The sequence below is a fragment of the Dermacentor albipictus genome, chromosome 2 (assembly GCF_038994185.2).
Source record: "Dermacentor albipictus isolate Rhodes 1998 colony chromosome 2, USDA_Dalb.pri_finalv2, whole genome shotgun sequence".
NCBI lineage: Eukaryota > Metazoa > Arthropoda > Arachnida > Ixodida > Ixodidae > Dermacentor > Dermacentor albipictus.
In genome coordinates this window covers 182,091,004-182,115,500 of record NC_091822.1, presented here as the reverse complement: position 1 = coordinate 182,115,500, position 24,497 = coordinate 182,091,004, and the positions used below count along the sequence as shown (strand labels likewise).

Here is a 24,497-nt window from a genome sequence, read left to right as displayed (position 1 = left end):
GATGTGTCCGTGGCGTCTCGCTGGCCTTCTGCGCATCATCCGCGCACCATCCGGGCAACCGCATTCTCTCTTGCTTCCTGGTAGAGGGCCTTGGCAGCACACTGGTCAGTTCACACAGGGGAATACGGAGCATGACCACTGCCTGGCGATCCACACATAGGGATACGGAGAAACCCCACTCAGTGGTGTAGAGGTTGGTAGCGTAGGTAACGTCGGGTCTGCAGACTGGTCAACCCACACATAGGCACTTGGAGGGAAACCACTCCCTGATGTAGTGTGTGTGTGTGCGTGTGTGTGTGTGCGTGTGTGTGTGTGTGTGTGCGTGTGTGTGTGTGTGTGTGTGCGTGTGCGTGTGCGTGTGTGTGCGTGTGTGCGCGCGCGTGTGTGTGTGTGTGTCTGTGTGTGTTTGTGTGTGTGTGTGTTTACTCTACACCAAGGAACCAGATATTTTATGGAGCCACGCGTGACAAAGAGAAGGTGGCAGCGCTAACACTGTGGTAAATGATTCTACGAAGAATAGCAAGGCTAGTTTGTTTAGTACAAAAATAAAAAACTGTTTAATTTTAAAGCAATAATAACTGATGGCTAAATAAGCCACATGAAAACAAAACAGAAACAGCGAACTTCTTACTAAAGTAGAAGAGAACCAGCTCATACATCAAACCATAATGGTGCTGAAAAAAAAACTCAAAGTGGCCTCGGCACAACGTTGTTGAAGACCTTTGCTTTAAAACTCAATCGTCAAAACGCCTGATTATGGAGACAACTTTTGGTGCAAGGCCGTGCAGCTTGCTTGGGCGCTGGACTTTAGTTCCTTCCTCAGGACGTCATGCTGCGACTTACCTGAAAAATAACAGTGGTGATTTATTAGACCTATGGCAGAAGCATGATTGTACAGAGCTCAGTGAAGCAAATTAGCACAAGACTTTTTTGAGAAGAGTGGTCAACAAAGCCCTGCAGTGTGTGCGTATCTGAGTACCGTGTGGGAGGCCACGTCGAGGTAATGTTTAGGCTAGTCGGATGACTATTTCTTTTCATGTAACTGCAAAATATTAGTGCGCGTCCAGTCAGTGGCAGCGTATACACTTTGAAACAAACAAACAAACAGAGAGAGAGAGAGAAAAGTGGTTGCACACACATACAACACACACACACAACTCCATGTTGGTGGTCATTGTTTGTTTCAAAAATATAAAAGCCTATACAGAACCTTGCAATGGCAAGCTTCATTTTATGATTGCCAATATGCACTAAGCTAGAGGACGTCTGAACCTGAGGTTAATTGAGGAGTCTGTGGTTTTCGTTTTGCAGTACAGTTAGGCATGCAAAAAGAGACAGATTTAGAATGACTGTTGCTTCATTTTAAAGGAACAACAGTCAATGAAGACAGAAAAAAAAACGTCTGTAGGTTGGGCTCCACCGGTTTAGCGACAAACGTAATTAGCATGCTCCCACTACATTGGCTGTTTCGTTCGTTTTGTTTTTATGCATGTCACCTATTCATGACAATATTAGCATACCGTCTGTGCAACTTAATTCTTAACATCGTCTAGCCTCTTGTTCCTGTCACTCATCAGATTTCTGAACGTTATGAACTAAAATGTCCAAGACGATTAGACATTTTCGGAGTTCTCCCTGAACAGGGAAGCGATGTTGAGCGCTGCGCAATCCTGCCTGACAAATTCATTAGGCTCGCACTTTTGCGCGACGCGCACAAAAGTCTAGGTTAGGTTAAGGATCGCTTTTAGAATTACGTTATTCATCTGTGATTGAGATTCACTTTTTCTCAGGCGTTTCTACCGTTTGCAGACGAATCCAGTTCCTCGCCCCCGGCCAACTCCACAGCACGCACTGCAAGGTCTGCAGGGACGATGAAGGTCAATGCAAGTGCTGCGACTGGGACATTGCCTGTCATAACTGTGGCGTCAAACAGCAAGACCGCTACGAACCCGGCAGTAACTACCACCGCCAAGCTGACGCAACGGGGATCTACGACCAGTAGCACACCCGCTGCTACAACGACCACTCGAAACATATCTGCGAGCAGTGCCACCGCCACCGCTGCAGTCCCGCCTGTAGCATGGAGTACCACCCCAACTACCACCACAACTACAACGAGCACTACGACTACCACTACCACCACAAGTACCACCACTACCGCAACTCCCACCAGCACCGCGACCAAGCGTGCGGCCACAACTAAAGCCGGCACTATGACATCCACCCCTACGACCACAACCACCACGACCACCACTACCACAACTACAACCAGCACTACGACATCCACCACTACGACCACAACCACCACTACTACCACTACCACAACTACCACTACTACCACAGCCACAACCACCACTACTACCACGACCACTACCACCACGACAACTACCACTACTACCACGACCACAACCACAACCACCACGACCACGACCACCACCACTACGACATCGAAGCCTGCTTCGGCGAGAGGTACGCTACGCTTCCGCACGACTGTCTCATAGTAGTGGGCGTTATGGCAGTGTAGCGTTAGCTAACCTGTAATGAAAGGATTGGCTGCGAGATAGACATATCACCTGTCCATTCGCAGAAAGGGGTCTTAAGGCGTTAGCATGCTTTGGGTACTTCGCACACTTTTCGGGGGCTATCTATCTATCTATCTATCTATCTATCTATCTAATCTATCTATCTATTTATCTATCTATCTATCTATCTATCTATCTATCTATCTATCTATCTATCTATCTATCTATCTATCTATCTATCTATCTATCTATCTATCTATCTATCTATCTATCTATCTATCTATCTATCTATCTATCTATCTATCTATCTATCTATCTATCTATCTATCTATCTATCTATCTATCTATCTATCTATCTATCTATCTGTGTTTGTATGTTTGTGTCTATATATGTTTGTACATTTGTATCTAACCGTTTTGATGCCGACTTCGAGTACTGGGTATGTGCCATTCGGTATGTGCTGGTCCCCACTGTGCGCTGACGTGCGTCCTGCAGGACTTTTATTAAAGTTTCTCCAATCCAATCCAATTAACCTCTTTGATGGCAACTTGGGTCATCGGGTATGCGCCATTAGGTGTGTATTTTTTTTATTTATTGAAGTGAATGTTAGGAGAGGTTGGCGTCTTTATGGTGGCACCGGCTACTCCTTGTCAGTTGGCAATCGAAATAAATTTGCGTAAAAAGGGAGAATAGCGACACAAAATATAACACACAGTAGAACACCGGATCAATGAAAAATATACAGTCCAACAATACATGAGTCGCAATGTTCTGTGCATTAGTTCAGTCCACGTACGCATATATAAAGTCATGTTTTGAACAGCCAAAACACACATGTAATACACTGCAAGTACAGAACAGAATTGTACATATTGCGTGAAAGTTGCGGTCACCACACAAACCAATTATGAACCACGAACAATGTTTATGTAACTCATTTAGCGTATTCGGATCATCTGATACTTAATATTTTCCCAAAATGTTGGTTTCCTCTAAAAACTTTTTCAGAGCAAGAAGTGCTCTTTTTTAAAGGCCCGCAGTTGGGCATGGGCCAAGTATCTTTTTTAGAGTGAATGGTCTTCTGTCTAATATAAACAAATTAGCTTGCACTACCGTTTTTTGTGTATCATATTTCGTGCACTCAAGAAGAAGATTATGCACATCTTCGTCTGGATGGCCACAAGAACACTGCGGACTAGAGACACGTTTTATCCTGTACAAGAAGTGTTTCGTAAATGCAGTACCAAGACGCAGCCGGTGTACCAATGTTTCAAATTTTCTGTTGTCTCTTAGAGTTTCCGGCATTGATTGATAAATTTATACATCGGTCTATAGAGTATAACTCCGAGTTTTTAGTTTGCTGGTAAAACCAGGTAGGTTTGCTGAGGCGACAAGAAATCTGTCTCAGGATCAGACGGACTTCACTACGCGATAAGGGAAGATTGGTTGTTTCTGTGCTATTGTGCGCTCGATTCGCAGCTGCGTCCGCTGCAGTATTGCCAGGAATATTACAGTGCCCAGGTATCCACTGAAATGCAGTTACGTGGTTCATTGCGTTTGCTTTTGTAAGTTCTTTGAGCGTCTCATACAATAGCGAAGTGTTCAAAGAATTTTTCTTATTGCTCTGTAGTAATGTGAGAGCGGCTTGCGAATCGCTAAAGATAACCCATTTCCGCGAATGTTTTTCTGTTGTTATGAAACGCAAAGCACACAGGATTGCAAATAGTTCTGCCATGGTGGAAGATGTCTCCCGGGATAAATTAAATGTTTGCTCTAGCGCTAAATGTGGAATGACGAATGCTGAAGTCGAGGAATTTTCATGACACGAGCCATCTGTATAAGCGTGGATGTACTGGGGATATAATGAGTAAATTTGGAAGAGTGCCAGTTGCTGTGCGGCTACTATAAACATGTCTCTCTTAGATATAATCCCATCAATCGATAATCATTCAAATCTTGGTAATAATGCTTTATGTTCTCGAACAATTTCTTGAATTTTGCTTTTGTTTCTTTCGGTGAGCGCGAGGTTTAATGTATGCTTGTCGTGTAGGGTTAAGATGCGATCGCAGGGGAAGTCACGCCTCGTTTCGACGAAGATGGTCGGATGAAATTCTTTTCGCCACGTGGTGTCAGACGCCAACCCTAATAATACACAACCCATTTCCACAGTGGCAAATGTTGTGCCGCCGTACTGATTCAATGCTAGCGCATTACTGTCGATAGGTATGATTGAGATGGCCTTCTGCCGCATTTTCTTAATATTTCAATTTTCTATTTTTTCGTTGAAATAATAAATTGTTGAGTCACGCCTCGATACCTCGCTCTCGTAAGCTGCCACAATTTTCCTTACTACGCAAAATTTCGCATGTGCAATGATAAGCATTTCTGGTAGGACGGTGATTTCATTGATCAACCCGTCCAGATATAATGAAATAACACGAATGCAGACAGAGGGAATGGCTCTTATTATTCTCTAACTATTCTCTAGTGCCCCATTCTGCTCGACCCATGGGCAAGCACAAGCTGTTCTGCACGTTTGGAACGTACGAGCAGGACTACGCCTACGTCCACATCGATGGTGCCTGCGCCTACGCCTTCATCCCGTACTATGTCCGCAAGAACGGCACTTTTCTCGACGACACCGACCCTGTCATTCAGAAGTTGCTCGCAAAGGCCACCGCATCAAACTTCACGTCCTTCGGCATTCACGTGACAATACGGTAAGTGTACAACCAGCATAGCCGATGTGGCGATACTACAAATATAAAATGTCGAACAAGCCTTCCTAAATATCGGAGCAAGTACGCGCACGAATACCCAATATGGTGTCATTGTGACGGATGGAGTCAATATTGTGTGTCAATACTGAAATCCTAGCTCTTTCTCTAAAAGCGACGACGTTCATTGAATTCAGTTCAGCAGTTTAATAAGGGGACTCTAGAACAGGCAAAGCGCAACATGCAAAGGAAGAAACAAGCCGAGCTGGCCACGCTCTGTTCCTTTATCTGGCCGGCTCTGCTTGTTTCTTCCATTGTATGTTGCGCTGTGCCAGTTCTAGAATACAATACCTACTCGCCCAATACTCAACCCTAGTTAATAAGGGGAATATTTTTGTGTTTCGCATGTATTTGTGTATTGTCAATTTGTAGACATGCCCAAGCAAAAGCTTCCTCTTAAGCATCAAACTGTGACTTACGAATATTTGCTTGCTGCCTTGCTTGCTTGTTTAGTTACTACTAGTGATGCATTGCGTTCGCAAAGGCCGCCATTTGTGCGTTGTCCGTAATTTATGCGATCATGCAGAGGGACTGCTTTCGCAAAAGGTCACGTGGCCACTACGGTGGGCCAGAACACCCTGCGAAATTACTGGACCACCAAGAAAATATTTCACTACGGCGTTCTCAACCTCGAGGTGAAGCCATGGGAATCCGTGACCGTCGACAGCAGGGTCAAGCAAGCCTTCGACTTCCTCAAGGTTTGCCGTGTTGTTGGCATTCACTTGTCCTAGTGCGCACACTTTGACAAGAGCAGAACTTGACTTTTGAGACGAATGAATCTGACCGCTTGCCAGGGCGCTAATATCGACGTTGGAAAGTGCTTATATTCATTGGAAAAAAAAAAGAAATGGTAGGCAACCTTAATCATTTACTTAGGTGCCTCTTAGTGGCACTCGCACTTCGGCGTTGGTGCTCTTTAGTTTAACATTAGGCGAACGCAACGCACGAACCGAACTCGGAGGCAATCGTTTTCTATTAATTAGCCAGTTAAATATCACGCCACCTTCCTGTGTGCGACGTCATTAGTGACGTCCTTAGTGCCGCTTTCTACGTCTGCGTTTCCAGGAATTTCGCCAAATTCGTGCTCACGTGGTGGCTCTCTAACGCTTACGATACTATGCTTTGGTGTGCGGTAATGAATGATTTTTAATCAATTCTAGTTATTCCAGGCACTTCAGTAACTCAACCGGTAACTAAACCTATGCTATGATATATCTATAATGAAACCCATGAATTTTGTACTTTAATATTGTTTTTCTGATTTGTTTTGAATTTTTGTCCCCGGCCGTGACAGTGATTTCTTATTAATTCTAGTCATTCCAGACACTGCAGTAACTCCAGTTGTAACTAAGCTTATGCTCTGATATCATATCTATAATGAAGCCCATGAATTTTGTACTGTACTATTCTTTTCCTAATTCTTGTCTGATTTATATTGAATTTCCTCCCCACTCGCCTCGATGCTCGTGCCACTAAATATATTTACTGGGCGTGGGACGTTCATATCTTCAGCTCCTTCATTAAAGAACGATATGTGTGCACATACAGGTGCACACTAAGAGTGCTTGTCTTGTTGGTGCTACGCTCGATATTTATTTACGTTAGGCGACAACAACGTGTTCATTTGGTGTGGTCGGTATGTCTTGTCAAACATAATTTTAACAGTGCGACATAGGACAGAAAATAACCAGCGCTCTATCCTTTGGTGCTTCTCTGTGTGCTGTATCACGCTGTTAATATTCAACGCACGGTGATGAAGAGTCAACGGCGAAATGAAAATTCCACATGTTCACCAGCCATATACGATATATTGGAAGGAACGGTTAACGTGCGAGCGTTAGTTAGTTAGTTAGTTAGTTAGTTAGTTAGTTAGTTAGTTAGTTAGTTAGTTAGTTAGTTAGTTAGTTAGTTAGTTAGTTAGTTAGTTAGTTAGTTAGTTAGTTAGTTAGTTAGTTAGTTAGTTAGTTGGTTACGTTCACTGGTCACCAAACAGTGCCAGTCGTCAACCTCAATTTTTGATGCAGGGATATCCCAGGGAAATTTTGGTTGTGTAACGAAGGCATAGGACCACGGAAAATATCCTTTTTCCGTACACTCAAAGCCAACAACTTTAAGTTAAAATTCAGAGCGAACCCTGTCTGTGAACTCCTTCGTGGCTTAGTTTGCGCTGAAACCTACTTTGCACGGTTGAAACAGTCAACCTTCTGCACTTGGCCCTGTAGCTTAGTTTACATACCCCAAAGTAATTTCGGCCTCGTCACATTCGCAGGTAGCCAGAGCCCAGCAGGAGATGCTGCAGACGGCTCACCCGGGGCCGCCTTCGCCTCCTCGCGCCTTCATAGTCCTCGGTATCCGGCTCTGGCGTGCCAACATGGCGCCCTTTCTCGCTGCGATCGACAATGAGTTCAAGTAAGCACGTGGGCGCGTCTTGCAGTGTCACGTGCGCACTCCGTGAGCGAGGCGCCAGCGCCGGGCCAAATTCCAAGGCTGGCTTACCAGCCTCCGAAAATAACCCCACGAAAGCACGGACAATCACCTGAAAAGCCTTCTGGTGCGCAAGCAAACGCCGGTTTCGGGATCCAAAGACCGAGTCAGAGCCCATAGTCGTCAAAAACTCAACAAAATATATCCTTCAAATAAGGCAGTTACGTTCACACGTGCAATTCACACATGCATCACAGTGCACTTTAGATGGGTGGTAAAAAAAAACTCAGGAAAATAATGTATGACAAGCACTAAAAGTTCAACACGTACAGTACAAAATGAAGAGGAGTAACAAGTGTACACTCGTATTAATCATCCGTGCTGGTCTTGAGCCAGACGTCCCCACGTAATTGATGGCAAATCTCGAAGAAGGAACTTCTTCCGTAAATACAGGCGCTCCGGAAGTTCGTCGGCCGGCTTGCCGGGGAGTTGCTGGATGCTGGAGTTTGTAAGATTTGCAACGAAATGAATTATTATTATTATTATTATTATTATTATTATTATTATTATTATTATTATTATTATTATTATTATTATTATTATTATTATTATTATTATTATTATTATTATTATTATTATTATTATTTCTCAGACTGGGGGCTAGCTTGTGCTCTTCCCCCATCGAGAGATCAATTCATTAATCATTTTTATTAGTTCAACGTCAAAAAATGCGTACATAATATTTGTATCGATAGCCAATAGGCTATAGTGGCCGGTCCAAACAAACTTTCTAATGATAAGGCACAGGACAACTAACTTAGCGAAACCTAAACAACAAAAAAAAACGTGAAATACATTTAAACCAACTCATTCACTATGCGTTTAGTTATTGGTCATGAGCATTGAAGGGACAAAAAAAAGAACATTACAACTGCATGCATCTAAACATTCAGGTAGGCCACACGGGGATGTTTTGATGATTTAGATAAAAATGCTTGCAATATAATTTGACATTCCTGGCAGTTTTCATCGTCATTTTTTTTTAATGCAACCCTCCACCTTCGACGCCCTTAGACGCAGCGTCAGAGGCGCTCTCCACTGGTGGAAAAACCTTGCTGCTGAGGATGGCGGCTAAGTTGGCTGGTGGCCTCACTTGTAACGAATCATACGTTGATGGTTACGCGAAGGTAAATTAGCATATCTCAAGGGCTTTCACGTAAAGATGCGACGAGCACGTGGTATCCGGATGTTGACGCGCTCCGTATCCGCTGTTCTCCGGCAGTCCCTGAGCTCTGACAAAGGAACGCATTGTTTCCCTTTAACAACACGGACCTGTTCAGATGCAATGATGACTAAAACAAACGAATCGCATCAGCGTCAGCGATTCTTTGTTCAAGATAAACAGGTTACAGTTACGAAGGAACACGGTGGTTTCTTTGTTGTAAGCAAGACGAAATTGAATGAACTAAATAGACGCAGCGATGCTTTCACGGAGATTTGAAAGTGCCACTGCGTCTGTACATTTACAGCTTGTGAACGCCTGCAATGCAAAAGAAGCCAGACGTACTCTGGAACACGCGTCGCCCATTGGAATTTCTTGCCAACCGAGCAGGTTTATGTCAAATGCCCAGCTTTGATTTTGTTCGTGCTTACAGGCTCTTTTTTTCCATGCATTTTGGTTCTCGAGTTATATACGGTACGAAAAGGTCCCCTTCAAAGTGATGGAATTAAGGACCCACTGTGTCAACTTGTCGCCTCCTTGCGCGGCCCGATGCGTTTATTCGTCAGCAATGCAGGTCCTTCATGGTCGACGGCTTGATCCCGCTGACGCACATCAACGAGGAGGAGTTCATCGCCGGTTACAAGGAGTGCTGGATCAGCGGGGGAGCGCCGTACCAGCTCGCGCCCAGCAGCAACAACTCCAACGTGCTGGGCATGGTGAGTTTCACCGCGTGGCCGCGGAGTTTCCGTCCGCGCAATGCTCGTAATAATTAGGGTTCTTTTTTTATAGACACACTGTTTAGACAAGTTTAGACATAAGCACGCAAATACACGCAAGATTGCCGCGCGACTCGCCGCTCGATGCAATTTTGCGTGTATTCGCGGGATTCTTTCAGAAAAACACTTTTATGTTGCACCTATTGAGCGACAGAACGCTGTATCAGGACTTTTTCATGTTGCTCTCCTATTTTATCATTGACACTTTTCATCTAATTAAAATATTTGAGAAGTTGATTAATTAATAAGGAGTAATAATGTAATTAGGTAGAATGAAAACAAATAATCAGAGTATCTCCAAGCGACGGCAAACAATGTTACCTTGGTTCTGTCCAGCTACGTAGCATTCGCATATTTTTAAGGTTTCGCTAAAGTTACGTGGAACACCCTGTATATTCGCGCACTTATAACTTGTTATGACTTTCTGCTGGCGATCGCGAGATCCTCTTGTCGAAATTTGAGGAAGACGTCCCCTTGTCTAAATGTTGTTTCGAGCTGAGTCTGGCCTTGTTCGCTCGCCCGCTGTATCACTTTGTCTCAAACTTATACTGCCAACGATTTGTCTTGTTAATGCTTTGTTTCTTTTCCAATTGCAGGGGGTAAGCGCTCATTTGGATAACGTCCGCAAAATTAGCGTTCGTATGTGTTACCACGCATGGTGTGGCATCAACTTAGGTGTTACAGCTTTATAATGAAATCGTTGAATATAACGCGGCCTTATATTTACAGGCCTGCGTGTGTTAGGGATACCTATAGGCATCATTTATACAAAGTAGGCACCGAGATGATATTGTGGTGCGACTTATTGTTTAATTACGAAGAGTAGACATACGCCCAATTAACGACACTGCTTTGTGGGTCAAGGTGTCACTTTGCTGTTAATAAAGGAGACCGCGGAAAGCTTCTGGTTTCTTTTCTTTTTTATGCGAAGCATATTACGAGGGCTCAACCCAGCTCCTCAGGCGCGGCGGTGACCATGAAATCACGTGACACCGTGACGTCACGACAGAGGAGAAGTGGCTTTGGCTCAACTCTTGCAAGACGGGCTGGGTGGGAATCGAACCAGGGTCTCCGGAGTGTGGGACGGAGACGCTACCACTGAGCCACGAGTACAACGCTTCAAAGCGGTACAAAAGCGCCTCTAGTGAATGCGGTGTTGCCTTAGAAACGCGCTGTTTCTAAGGCGTGCGTCTCTTGCTCAGGCGCACATTTCGTTGCCGCGCCGAACGCTGCTTTGCTCGACGCTCACCGCGTCCAATGCGGGGCGCGTAGTCGCTGCCCTGTAGCCCATTGTCTTACACCCCTTGGCGGGTCGACGGGAACGCTGTCGCGTTCCACTCTTGAAGGCGAAGAAGTAATGCATGAGTTGTTTCTTCGTCTAGCCGAACCAAATATAGCCAAGCAACAGCAGTTCACCAGGCTAAACAGTGGTTCAACAACTAAAATAAAGGCTAGTATGCTTCGCATCCTGGGCTTAACCTTACCTAAGCCACAGCCATTTTTTTAAAGAGCAGGAAAAAAACCACAATCATGACTTGCAATAAAGCGGCGAACACTTTTCCTCCGCAGCTATCACAAATTTAGAAATTATTCTCGCCTTGTATTAAGCTAAACATTACAAATATATGTGTCACTGGTATGATACGATATTCTTTTACTTTAAAACGTACAAAGGGGAGGTTCATACATTGGGCAACTTGGAAAAAGTTTTTTTTCCCTGCATAGTAATTCAATGTAATTCAATTTGATTTTCCCATCTTACAATACAGATGGAAGTGTTGCAGAAGAAAGCTACGCCAGGGCAGCTTGGCGAGTCTACAAACCTACTGTTCAGCACGGAGGCAGTACTGGAACTTGTACAATTTTAAAAACATATATAAGTGCACCAAGGAATCACTAAAGAATACACGAAACTGCAGTATGTAGCCGAACAAGTTCACTAATGTGGAAAGTTGGGCTAGTTGGTGATTAATTATCATACCTTGGTGGTGAAGCAGCGCACTGACAAGGACAAGGCGAATAACACACGCAAGAATACACAACACTGAACAACAAGGGTCCTTATTGGACAAGGGTCCTTGTCGAAACGTTGGCTTTAAAGCGACATTACTTGTTCGACTGCTTCTCGTATGTCGTGCGTTTAGGCGCATAAACTCGTCATACTCGCCACGTGACCGTCTACTGCACATGACTACAATACTCAGGCATTGCAGCAATACACTACTGTGAATATACTGCTCCTATAATTAGACTACTGCAATACTATAGATACACTGCTCGTATAATTGCACTACTGCACTATTATGACATCGTTATGAGCTCGCCACTGACGTCTACGCCGTGTACTGAGGCGACATCACCTCGCGCGCTTTCGCGCTTAGACGTAATTTGCAGCGAGTCCCGCAGAGTCGAGGCCATCTTTCTAAAAAGACAAAAACCTCGTTTGGCGATCTAACAAGAGTTTGGCGTGCGTGGGATCTGGGCATACATCTGGCACGTTGGTTACAAAAAAAAGAAAGAAAAAAAAAAAGAACGGTCCTTTCTTGTTTCCAAAGCGTCGTATAGCGAGTCGCTTAATGTGTGAAAATGTAGATCTCGGCGAGCGAGATAAGGAGCGAAAATTTGTCGCAGAGCAGGCAAAATTCACGATATGGGCGTTGGCACCAAAATATTCAAATATTGACCCCATTGCACCATAGACTGCACTATCACCGGTATCGCCGCACCCGGCCTCTTGGCCAGTAAAAGAAAATAAAAGAAAGAAAGGCGTGTCAGCCAAAGTCGACGCGAAAGAAGACAACGTCGTCGTATGTGCGCGTAAAGAGGAAGCGAACGAAACAGCTCGACAAGAATCAAAGAATAAGACAGTACGGGAAAACATTTGTAAGGTCTGACAATGAAAGGCCGAAAATAATGCAAATGATTCAAAAAATATTATGAAATTATGCAACATTACATCGTCTTTAATGCACCCATTTCAGTACATGTAACTACACATTTATTTAGTACATACCACTGCAAGGACCACATTGTGGTCCTTGCAGGACGGGCAGACATTGAGTACAAGACATATACAAGATACGTTCGTATACATTCATAAAATAAATAGACTTTACAATGACATATTGCTCACAGAAACATTTCGTAAAAAGATCAAAAGGCAATACCTAAATCAATTAATGGTGCAAACAGACCGATGTAAAAAAAAAGGCAAGGGGATCGCACATCAAAGGCAAGGGAGTTTGAAAGCCGAGGACCTGCCCCGCTCATTCAACAGGAAGAACTCATTCTATACAGAAAAAACAAGACAATAAAAACTTACATAAAACACAGTCACATGTTGTAAGGTCTAAGTTCTTTTGAACTTAGATTTATTCTAAGTCAAAAGTTCGGATTCGCCGTCAGAGTTGATGTTGGCTAACGATTTTCCTTCGCTCGAACAAAGAAGACAGAAACACAGGCTAGACTTTTTACATAATCTAATTAATCACAAATTGGGTCTGGATTCTTCACTATATGTAAGTCATCTCTCCACTAGGTATACATGACACCATCGTTCGGATACACTGACACCTATCTATGCTAGGACAGACAGCTATAAGTGCTCCTTCTTTCCCCGAACTATTTCTGAATGGAATTCGCTGCCCGCCCCCTTACAACTACATATACCGTGTACGTCAACCATGTCTTCTTTCGCGTCGACTTGGGTTGACACGCCTTTCTTTTTTTTTATTCACACGTACCACACGATTGGGAAGGTTCGAGAACACTGTAGGAAGCCGCGTACAATCGGTCAAAAGGGCTGAACCCTTGCAATCAGTGCATTCACTTGTTCGCCTCCGTTGTGCCCCAGGTGAAGACCATGGAAGTCATCGACAACTTCACCGCGTGGAAAAGCACTCCCTCTCTGGCGGTGTCGGTCTCCATGTGCACGCGCGTCTACAAGGCCCAGGCGGCCAAAACGATGGACGCACCCTGCGTGAGAAGCAAGTTCGGGGTCAACACCACTTCCAGCGTGAGTTTATTTGTGAGTGGTAGCAGCGAGGAGTTCATTGAGACAACGTGACTAGAATAGCAGCCCCCGCTACACCACCCCGGATGGGCCGTATACAGTGCGAACTGCCACTCCAGATACGTTCTTGTTCCCCATTCTTTCGCCCCACAATTGCCCACTATGTCCGCTCTACATCTGCGACTCCGCTATCGGGCCACTACACTCCGTCTCACAATAGCGCAGAGTGGAACTTAAACAGTGCGGTACCCTCCGTGGTGCCGTAGTGGCTCTGGCCCGAACGCGTGAGTTCATATCCCGGCCACCGGGGTTGCGTTTCGAAGTGGTCGACTCGAAATGCAAGAACTCCAGGGGGTCGAAAATAATTCGGCGTCCCCCCCCACTCCCCCCCCCCCTCCTACGGCGTGCCTCATAATCATATTGTGGTTTTGGCACGTAAGACCACATAATTTAATTTTAAAGCGGTGGTTGGTCAACCAGGAACGCGACCACGAAAACGCGCGTTTCCCTGCGCCGCGAGACCGTCCAAGTCAGAGCATCATCTCTGAAGTGTCGAGCAAAATATCGAGCTCATTTCTCAGTGCCAGAGTACGATTCCACTCCGGTACGGAGTCGTGTGGAAACGAACACCACGTCCATCGCCAGCGTTCCGCAGGCTGGCGATGGTCGAAGCTGCCCTCTGTATCTGGAGGGTCCGGGCTTGACACCATCTGAAGGGTATTTACTCGTATAACAATGTTTGTCGTGCAAATGGTAAGGTTTTCCATTGCTTACACCTAAAAATTGCTTTCAACTTACAAGATTTTTTTCGTTGTAAAGCAAACACAGTGAGGGACGTGGGCTGCTCCCTGCCAGACATGAACCGTGGTGAAGCCAGATTGGACGTTTTTAAGGATGAAATTCCTTGAGCTCCCGTTGCATTCAGACGAGAACATCCGGGCATCGTTGCACTAACAAAACGCGATCATCCGGGAAACCAGTCAGAACTTACGAAAATGCGGTCTCTGGCCCCCAACCGTTCGTACAGGACCTCGTTACATACGCTAGGTACTGCCCAAACAAATTACAAAAAATTTTGCCTCCGGGTTCTTTCTAATGCGTGTTCACATTATCCCTCAAGCAGTAACTTACAGTACGTTGAAGTTTTATTTGTCATTTCCAATAGCGACGTTCAAAAGTCAGGTACAGGACACCTTACACTTGTCATCTTTCGGCGCTAAGGCAGGGTTGCTTGTTCGATGCCAGTGGTCCGTGAGTTCCGCGGCGCGGGTTTTGCGCCGGATCGAGAGATGGCGCCACGTTGCATGACCAAGCTGGCAGCCTCCGACGCGCGGCGGACGGCTGTTTAGCCGAGACGACACTCATAATGAGGTTCAGTTCAAAACAGGTTCGTGTGCTGTGGTGAGGGGTGGTGTGGTGTACCGTTGCGAACATGCACTATACCCATTTTAATATTGTTTCTAGTAACACCTCCAACCAATCCGCTTTGCCGGTAGCCATTTCATGCTTACATCTACTCTCGATGACGAGAGAATCATAATCTTTATAGCTGGCTAAGCATGCAGCCAGACAGACATAGAGTAACCCAATTCGAAGCGCACTTTGTGACATGCGCACAGAGGCTAATGGCCATAATAAATAAATAAATAAATAAATAAATAAATAAATAAATAAATAAATAAATAAATAAATAAATAAATAAATATCTGAGCTTCGCTCGTAAGGCGAAGCATCAATTGCGATAGCAAACTATTAGACAGCTATATGAAGTAAGGATAGTGGTTTTATCAACCGTATAAACTTGAAAACATTCGCTTTCTAACTAAATTAACAAGCGTAGTGTCTCGCGCGCACAGGCAAGCATGAACACATCTCACTTGATGACCGCGAACACTCGCCGTCAAAACGCCGTCTTGAGGAAAAGTGGCAGCAGCAGCGAGTGAATTGCCCTTCGTGCTGGCTTTCGCTTCAACACGAATTATGCGGCGACAACACAGAGCACACGAAGTCATCAGCCCTTGGTGTGCCTAGACTGTATGCTCACCGCAGATCGCTTTCAAGATAGGGGCCACGCTCAGCCGCGCCATATGCAACCGCTGCCGGAGTAGAATGCTCCCCTGATACCCTGCGCGTGATGGAAGACGGCGCGCTTCCATTTCATTTCATTTCATTTCATTTTATTACCTTAAAGACCCACGAGGGGTATTACATAAGGGGTGGGTACATATATTTTGGTGAGCGAGTTTTAACACAACGAAACATGACTGGTAACATTATTGGCAAAGTTGGATGAGCACGTGATGGCTGCGATGTCGTTGGGTAGGTCGTTCCAGTCTGCTGCAGTACGGGAGAAAAATGATGCGGCAAAAGTGGTAGTTCGGGCACGAAGTCGGGAAACTTGAAGCGGATGACGAGTGCGATGAGATATGCGGGCTGGAGGGACGATGTAGGGTGCGCGACGTAGTGAACTATGGAAAAATTTATGAAGCAAGCAAAGGCTGGCAATGCGGCGACGAAGTGATAAGGGCAATAAGACGGATTCAGCTTTCAAAGCTGACACACTGATGTCGTAAGAATATGATGAGTGGATGAATCTGGCTGCTCTGTTTTGGACTGATTCGAGTGCATTTATAAGGTAAGCTTGGTGCGGGTTCCAAATGGGTGAGGCATATTCTAATTTTGGTCTGACAAGGGATTTGTACGCTAATAATTTCACATGTTTAGGGGCTTCCTCTCCGCCTTACTCCCTCGCGCGCGAGGTCGAACCATCATTTTCGACTCACCCTTGCACGCTTTCACTCGCACCCACAGAAGCTTGCGCGCACTTGGACTTGGGAGTGAATTCTGGGGTTGTACCTGCGAAAACCACGATTTGATTATGAGGTACGCCGTAGTGGGGGACTCCGGATTAATTTTGAGCACCAGGGTATCTTTAACGTGCCACCAATGCACGTAGCAAGGGAGTCTTTGCATTTGGTCCCCATCGGAATGTGGCAGCCGCGGCCGAGATTTGTCCCCGCGACCTCGTGCTTAGCAGCGCAACACCATAACCGCTAAGCCACCCTGGCGTACTTGCACTATACTAACATCATCCATGGTGACGCCGACAAAGGCGGTGGTAATTCGCCGTGAGTGGCCACATAATTGCTATCACAATTAATTAATTAATTAATAGCTTTTTTTACAGAAAGGGCACACTATACAACACACATAACTGTATATAATTTGTGACTGATGGCACATTGCACAGCAATGGTACATGTTGTCCCCTTGCGTAAGTTGAAAGACAGATTGATTGATTGATTGATTGATTGATTGATTGATTGATTGATTGATTGATTGATTGATTGATTGATTGAAGAGACACGCTAAGCTCGAAGCTCGTGAACACACTGCATCAAAATTACAATGAGAAAGCGCTTCTTCAACAGCTGCACTGATATGCCAATGCCGCGATTTCAAATCTAATGGTCTTATAATTAATAGATATAGTTGTAACATGAACCAGACATAATTATAACGGCTGTCAACAACCAGTGGAGCGAGCCGTTATCGCACGGCGTTTAGTCAAACGCGCGGTGAATAACCAGACATTGTGAATGTTACGCGGCATAGGTCATCATCTGTTTCCTTTGTTTGCTTTTTTTATCGCAGTACTGCAAATCTTTGGACCCGTATGAAAATCCAGCCACTGACGTGACACAAAACGTTGTGGTCGGCACATCTCGCAATATCAGGGCCACAGACATTCTGAGCACTTTCGAAACCAGAATCACCATCAACTCCAAGGTAAAGCAAAACGCATTATACAGTTTATGTATGTCGTTCGTATATTACTGCGTGTAGGTGCCCGATTTATAGGGGCATTGACCGAAGCAGGGGGAAGTAGGGGGTCTGTATATTGAGATATGCCATCTCAATCTGGAGCATTGTTGTCAGCGGAACCAGTCCCAAACGTTGCTTTTTCTTATCAACATAATTAATTGACGCTAATGAAGAAAATACATTCATCCTAATGAATTCTAACAAATACATGTCTTTTTCTACTTTTTTTCATAATTTTCGCATGTAGGATACAAAACTGAATATAAGTCGTTATAATTTCCGTAAAGAAAGTAAGGAAAAAGTGTGAAATTATGAGAATGGGTGCAACTCCCTTCCAATAGTATGTATTTGAAATGAACTTTCTTTAAGCCATGAACAATTTGTACTCAGGCCAGTGCACTGCCAATTGCAGGAAGCCTGCTTATGCCAGAACTTTGGCCACCTATGTCGCATCCGTTCAACCTCCCCCCCCCCCCCCTCCCCCCCGCCCTCCTCACGGCCAACGCGCACATACTTTACCCAAAACTTGGGGTGAAATTCAGTGCCGTACCTAAAGGATCGCCTGCGTAGGTAGGCCATAGCTCAATGCCAACTCTTATTACCGCATTCTGATATGCCCCCATTCCATGTCAAGCGGAATTTAGGAAGCCGACCTGCGTGGGAGAAACGAAACGAACCGCGAAGCGGGCTTCTCCTCACATAAAGTCTTATTGTGGCGAAGTTAGCCTCCACCACCGCCTTTTTTAGCTGGTCACGCAAGCTCCCAGAAACAGCCCCCTAGGCTCGTCGTAAATATCGCAGGTAATTGACAGGAAATGCATTGAATCAGTATAGCGATTTGGCCGAACTGGCCTGAGTTCATGTTGCGAATGCAGGCGGAAAGAGCCGGAGTGTGGAAAGATTACACAAACACATGCGCTTGTGTTTGTACCTCTTTCCGTTCACCACACATACATATACATCTTCCCGAACTTCGATGTGTCGCGCTGCATTCATGCCATATGACCTGAAATAATCAAAGGGAAAATTAAACGGAGTTTTCAGGCCCCCGAATACATCTTCGCAACATCAGCCATTAGACGCTGCGTGACGCAAAAGCGCGGTTGGTTGCCGAAGTCTTCCGAGGACGCGAGTATGAGCTTCACATTATCGGAAATAAGTAACACCCCTGTAATTTATTATGCTGTCTGTAGTGTGAGGCAGCATTCTGGTGGCAGCTGAAGCTCCCCCCCCCCCGCCCCCCCGACTTCAGATGCTCGCTATTTTAAATTTCCGTACTGAAACTAATTTTCGAGTGGCCAAATATGACCCGAAGCCACCTTTACAACGTTCCCAACAACAAAAATCTGGCGAATAGGAGAGTAGTAAAGTTGGCCGGTCAGTATTGGTCCGTATTTAATAAAAATATAATAAACTGAGGATAGACAAAGACCCAAGTACTGCAGGAACAAGGCGTACAAATTCAACTGCTTATTTTGTTGGCGTGTTTACTGCGCTTTTTATTGTGTTGTTGTCAATTACGAACTGCGACGTTGCAACATCAAACCGCATCGGTTGTGGGACATACTTGATATCAGCGCGGGAAACGACGGGAAACGGAAAAGAAGTATTCCGAAGTAGCATTATTAAACAGCTGAAATTTATTAAGAGGAAGCTCTAGCTCGAGTGCACCTATCTAAATACATGTCGAATAACTTTAGAATAGAATAACTTTATTTCCATCTACTTGACGGAGGAGGCTGCAAGTAAAAGCTGCTCCAGTAGAGCCAGCTTGACGAGGCCCGCAGCCCTGTAATGTAAAGGAGAATTCGTTTTTCTCGGCAACCACTGCACCAAATTTCACAAGGTTTGTTGCATTTAAAAGAAAAACTTAAGATCTAGTGACTGTTGGTTTGTCAATCTTTTATTAAAAATTGGGAAAAATCACAAATTTTCAGAAAGCGATACTATCAAGTTTACAACTCTGCAACTCAGCAAAAAAAATGATATCACAATTCTCTGGATTGTATCTAATAGTATATCTAAAGCGGACAACATTGATATGTTACACATGAATATAAAAAAAATTAGTAATATGAAAATACAGATTTTGCAGAACCCTTGTAAACAACTTAGCGAAGTCATATAAGATATATATTGACACATCATATTTGTCCGCTTTGAATGATCTAATGGATGCCGTTTACAGAACCGCGATATCTGCTCTTGATGCAGAGCTATTAATTTATAAACTTCGAGCTTCTATTTTTTTCGAGCTTCCGAATTTTTGAACATTCCTTTAACAAAATTCAGGCCATAAATTGAAATTCTGCTTCCAACAGTCACTAGAATTTAACTTTCTCTCTTAAATATAACAAATTTCATCAAAATTGGTCTTGGGGTTATCTCAGAAAAGCATTTCTGCGTTTTACATGTTTTGGAATAGGCCGCGTCGGAGTTGGGCCCGAGCTAAAGTTTCTCCTTAAGAGAGACACGCGAAAGGAAAGACCACCAGCGTGCGTATGCCATTAAAATACATCATGAAATAATTCAGCGAGCAGCCGCCTATCACAACATAACAAACCAATAGAGAGTTCAGATACACTATTATCATTCTGCCTTTGTATATGTAAACGTTCTGCAAGTTCGCGTCCTTTTTTATCAGTGTGCTTGATGATAATTTTAGTTCGATTAAAGAAAGGCTTGAAACCAAGCATTCCGTTGTTGTCGTCGCTTTCCGTCCTGATTTCAAGTATTCATCCATTCCAACTAGCCCACCTATTCATCTAACAGCAGTTATGTAGCTTTAGCCTTTATGACGAAGTATTATGTACTTGCCGCTGTTATTCGTCTCAGTCAACGCGAAAGTTTTATTTGTAAGGGTGAGCATGTTACATATTTCGAAAACAGCTTTCTTTCTTGCTTTTTGGAAGTAAAAAAAAAACAAAGTGTCACTATTTTTGTCTCATAGCTGAGCGCGTCTCCTTAGCGCGCAAACCTGCCGGGATGCCGGATGAACTAGCGTGGTACCCAACGCGAACGGTTCTTGATAGATTCCAACGACAAAGTTCAATGACCGTCGACAATGCACGTTTACCCGGAGCGTAAGGACGTGCGTGATCTGACAAAATAATGCGCCGCCTTGTTGCCACCCAAAACTCTTACAGTTGTGCGACATCAACAAGATGTTCGCGAACATGGACATCGGCTTGGCCCTGTTTGACCTCGAGTGCGAAGACTGGACTCGGACATGCCCGGCGCCCACCGCTGGTCTCTACTACAATTACAGGTTCCTCAACGTCAGCGGTCAGACTCGCTTGCTGGCGGCATCCGGAGTGGCCAGCGCTTGCCCGTAGCCCGTTAAACGCACTCTCTCCCGGCCGGACGATTGAGCGTACTCGCACAGAAAATGTCGACGCGCAATGACCTGACACAAGAAAAACAACAAGAAACTCGGCGAGAAAAGAAAATGGGGGGGGGGGGGGGGGTAACCCGCGCATTGGGCTTCGGTAGTCAAACACACCCACGCTTCATTTACACGTGCAGTATTCACGTGGTCTTGGAATGTGTTATACGCCAACAATATTTGCTTTTGCCGCTTCGGATAATGTCACGGCCAGTGTTGCGGGTTCATATATGAACACTGAGCGTCTGAACGCTATAATTTTGACCATCGCGGCCGGTTCTGCGCTGTTTGTGCTTGTCATACCGTGTGGAACTGTTCGCTTGTGCTGGCTACGTGCGCCATGCGTGCACTTCCTTACTCATTCTGACAAACTTCCGTGAGACGGTTCGTTCCTATGGGGTTTCCCGCTACTGTTTCGGGAACCTTAAGGTTCAAGCGCAACAGTTGAAATCCGAAATGTAATTCGAAACAAAATACTAATATTTATGTGCATCTTTAGTTCAACCAGCGCCCAGCTGTGGTTCGTCGTGCCGAGCAACCTTTTGATTTGTGAGCCAATATGAAATACTATAAATATATATTTTCATAAACTGATAACCCCACCTTGTCGTTTGGAGGTAACGCAACGTTTATTTAGTTAGGCCACTACCTAAAACAGTCGCGGTAACCTTTTATTTTGAAAGAGAGTTTATTTTGCAAAAAAAAAAAAAGGAGAGGTCAAAAGAAGAAATAGTTGCAGCGAACGCTGTCAACTCGTCCAGCGAGAAGAAGGAAGACGATCAGCGCCAAAGAAGCCCAGGCCAAGGTCCGGGAACCCTTGGAGCACGGTGGTTCGCACAGACTGACGTTTCAATAGCCTAGGCCTGCTTATTTGAATACAGTTGTTTGTTGGAGACATGCCTCATTGACCCTTTCTTGCCTCCGCAGAGGCTAGAGGAAAATCCGTGGTGAATGGGGGCAAAAAACATTACTCACAGACGTCGAAGCCAGGGACAACATTGGGGAAATTGACTGTTTCTTTACAGTGACGCTGTTAAGGCCTACTTTCCGTACCATCGTGCCCGCGTGTAGAAAAAAATCACGAAGATAGTGCAATGCCAGGTGGACCCGCGGCGGAGGTGACGCAGGCGTCAAGCTCTTGCCATACGTGCGCCGATCCCGAACGTAGTGCAATGCCGCGCCGACCCGCAGTTCGCCATTAAGGGGCCCACATACACAGCTTCGCTGGTCATCCTTCTTAAAAGAGTAGAAGGGGACTGAGTTTTTTTTTTATGTAACTGTAAAAATATATAAGAAGGAAAGAGAAAGGAGAGTAGACGAAATAAACACTTACCGAAGGTGGGTGTCCCTAATGCAATGCGTAATGTATGCGCAATGTAATGCGCAGTTGAATGTGCAGGTGTAATTCTTAACACGGAACACGTAGGTTCGACTCCCGCACGTGGCAAGTTGTTTTATCGTGCCCTCTCACTTCCGTTCTCGTGATTATTTCTACATTTAAATTAAAAGACAGTTACTTTATCATGTATTTTATTTTCTTAATGACATTTCGGTTCCAGGAGACAGGTACAAAACTTACTCGTAAACAACGCGGCGCCCTATATGCTGTCTCTTAGCGCACTGTGGTGTCTACGTTTCCGTTTTGTCCTTGTCTGTTGGCTTGAAATGGTTATCCAAGTTTGCATACCAACACGTCCAACACGCCGCAGTGGTACAATTCGTTTTCTCCGGTTTTTCATTGTCGGACCTGTCCTTGTGGGTATACCAAAACAAACAAGCAAACAATAAACGTTCATTACTCACACGGAGCTGTTCTAACTAAATCTGCGAGAACGTCGGTACACTAAAAAAAAAGGATGAAGAAAATTCCACAAAGATAGAGAGGGCCACGAAATATCCTCAATGCTAAATGTTGGTCGCACGGCCGTGAATATATCATATGTTCTTTGCGAAGGTTTAACATCGCTTTCGTGCCTAACGAAAAAACGTAGACATTTAATGCGACTAAGGAACAAAAAGCGGAGCAGCTTTACCTCAGAATCAACCTAAGTATACATCTAGCATACATATTCACTTCATGAGGTGGCGCACCAACTTTTCGACATGTCGTGCCACGAACGTGGCTGCTCCGATGTGTGCCAACATTGCCGTCAGTTGGGCTACACTCGACTCGCAGAAAACCTCTCGAAGGCCGTACCGCGAAACGCTTCTAAAGAAGAATGTGGTGAGAAGCACTGGCATACATTCAAGACTAACTGCAAGAGCAAACGTAAAGCATGAACAGTGCCCGTTCTTTAGAACGTCAACGGGACCACTCATTTGAAACGCCTCCCACCACGCCACATGCGAAGCTGCTATTCACGCGTTCAGCGGGTCTCTGGTCAGAAATGCCTGGAGCGCTGTAACCGTGCCAGATGTGAAAAAGCCGGGAGGTGCGTGAGGACGTGAAAACGAAGTTCTTCTAGTAGTTAGTTTAGTGATTAATCCTGCTCCTTTTTAGGACTGGGGGAGGATGGTGGGGCATTAAGGATTTAGCGCCTGCAAAAATGGACCGCGTGCGCCCGCCACGCAAGGCTGACACCAATCTCCGGAAGGCCCGAACCGGAGCAAACGAAACGTGGTGGCAGCTTTTAAGAAGTCCCTTTTCATAGCCGCTTAAGCAGCGTGCCGGCGAAGCGACGTTCAAAACGTGGCCTCACCCTTTTTGCACCGCTGCGGAACGATGACCGCGCGCTTCGGCAAGCCGCCGCCGCCACATCGCGACAGCACCTTGTATGTGCGTGCGTGCTGTACGTATGCGCAGCGCACACATCTCTGCAGGAAGGAGAGTCGCGCACGCGGCGTGGGATGTTCTCGACCGGCATCGGCCATTGTAGTCCGCAAGCGACCCGTCGCGTTGTGCAGGTGCTCTTTGTCTGCCCACGGCCGTCGAGTTGGCGTACACGCCACGGCGCGCCCTTTCTTCGCCAGCGTCGCGAGACGAGCTCGAGGCCTGCCTGCCCGGGTGCGGCTGGCCGGGAGCGGGCTTCAGGCCTCGCGTCGTGGTCGCCGGACGTCGTCGGCTGAGCGACGCCAGCCACGTGTGACCGTGACGGCCGCTCCCAGAGGTCAGTGCACGGAGCGTGCAACAACGGACAGATAGGCGTACAGTCCGCCGCGGAGACGCGACGACCCTTCCTTGATTGGCTCGCTGCCCGTCGCGCACTGCGGCAAGTGCCGACGAGAGTGGAGACGACACGAGAACGTGCTAGGGAGTGAACCCGCGAGCGGGGCGTGACACGGTGGTCGTTAACGAGTCGCCGTGGCTTATAGCCTTGTTAGAAAGTTTAATACTAGTGAAAGGGACAGTGAGTGGCGGAAGGGGAAGGGGAAGGGCCACTGGCCATAACCAGTAGATACTGTGACACGCTCGCGGCTACTCGCCGTCCGTTTTCTGTATAAGTGAACCCATAGTTTATATGCGTGGCGCAGGTACGAGAAGGGTGCTTAGCTTGAATGTTTTGATACTGTGAGCCTGACTTTCTTCACCGTATGCATCAGAGAGTGTGATGAA

General features: G+C 45.5%; 1 protein-coding gene across 2 annotated transcripts in view; it reads left to right on the top strand.

Moving 5' to 3' along the window:
- Nucleotides 1–20,990, top strand: part of LOC135919345 (uncharacterized) — a 28,426-nt gene extending 7,436 nt beyond the window's left edge. The window contains exons 8-15 of one of the 2 annotated variants that reach the window (XM_065453104.2): nt 1,810–2,469; nt 5,012–5,243; nt 5,827–5,998; nt 7,570–7,709; nt 9,521–9,662; nt 13,576–13,737; nt 17,389–17,523; nt 20,706–20,990. In XM_065453104.2, the coding sequence (XP_065309176.1) occupies nt 1,810–2,469; nt 5,012–5,243; nt 5,827–5,998; nt 7,570–7,709; nt 9,521–9,662; nt 13,576–13,737; nt 17,389–17,523; nt 20,706–20,894 (1,832 nt within the window). In that variant the 3' untranslated portion in view covers nt 20,895–20,990. Of the gene's footprint in view, nt 1–1,809; nt 2,470–5,011; nt 5,244–5,826; nt 5,999–7,569; nt 7,710–9,520; nt 9,663–13,575; nt 13,738–16,921; nt 16,990–17,388; nt 17,524–20,705 lie in introns of those variants that run through there. The other variant, XM_065453105.2, reaches the window with a different exon arrangement.
- Nucleotides 20,991–24,497: the final 3,507 nt, after the last annotated feature.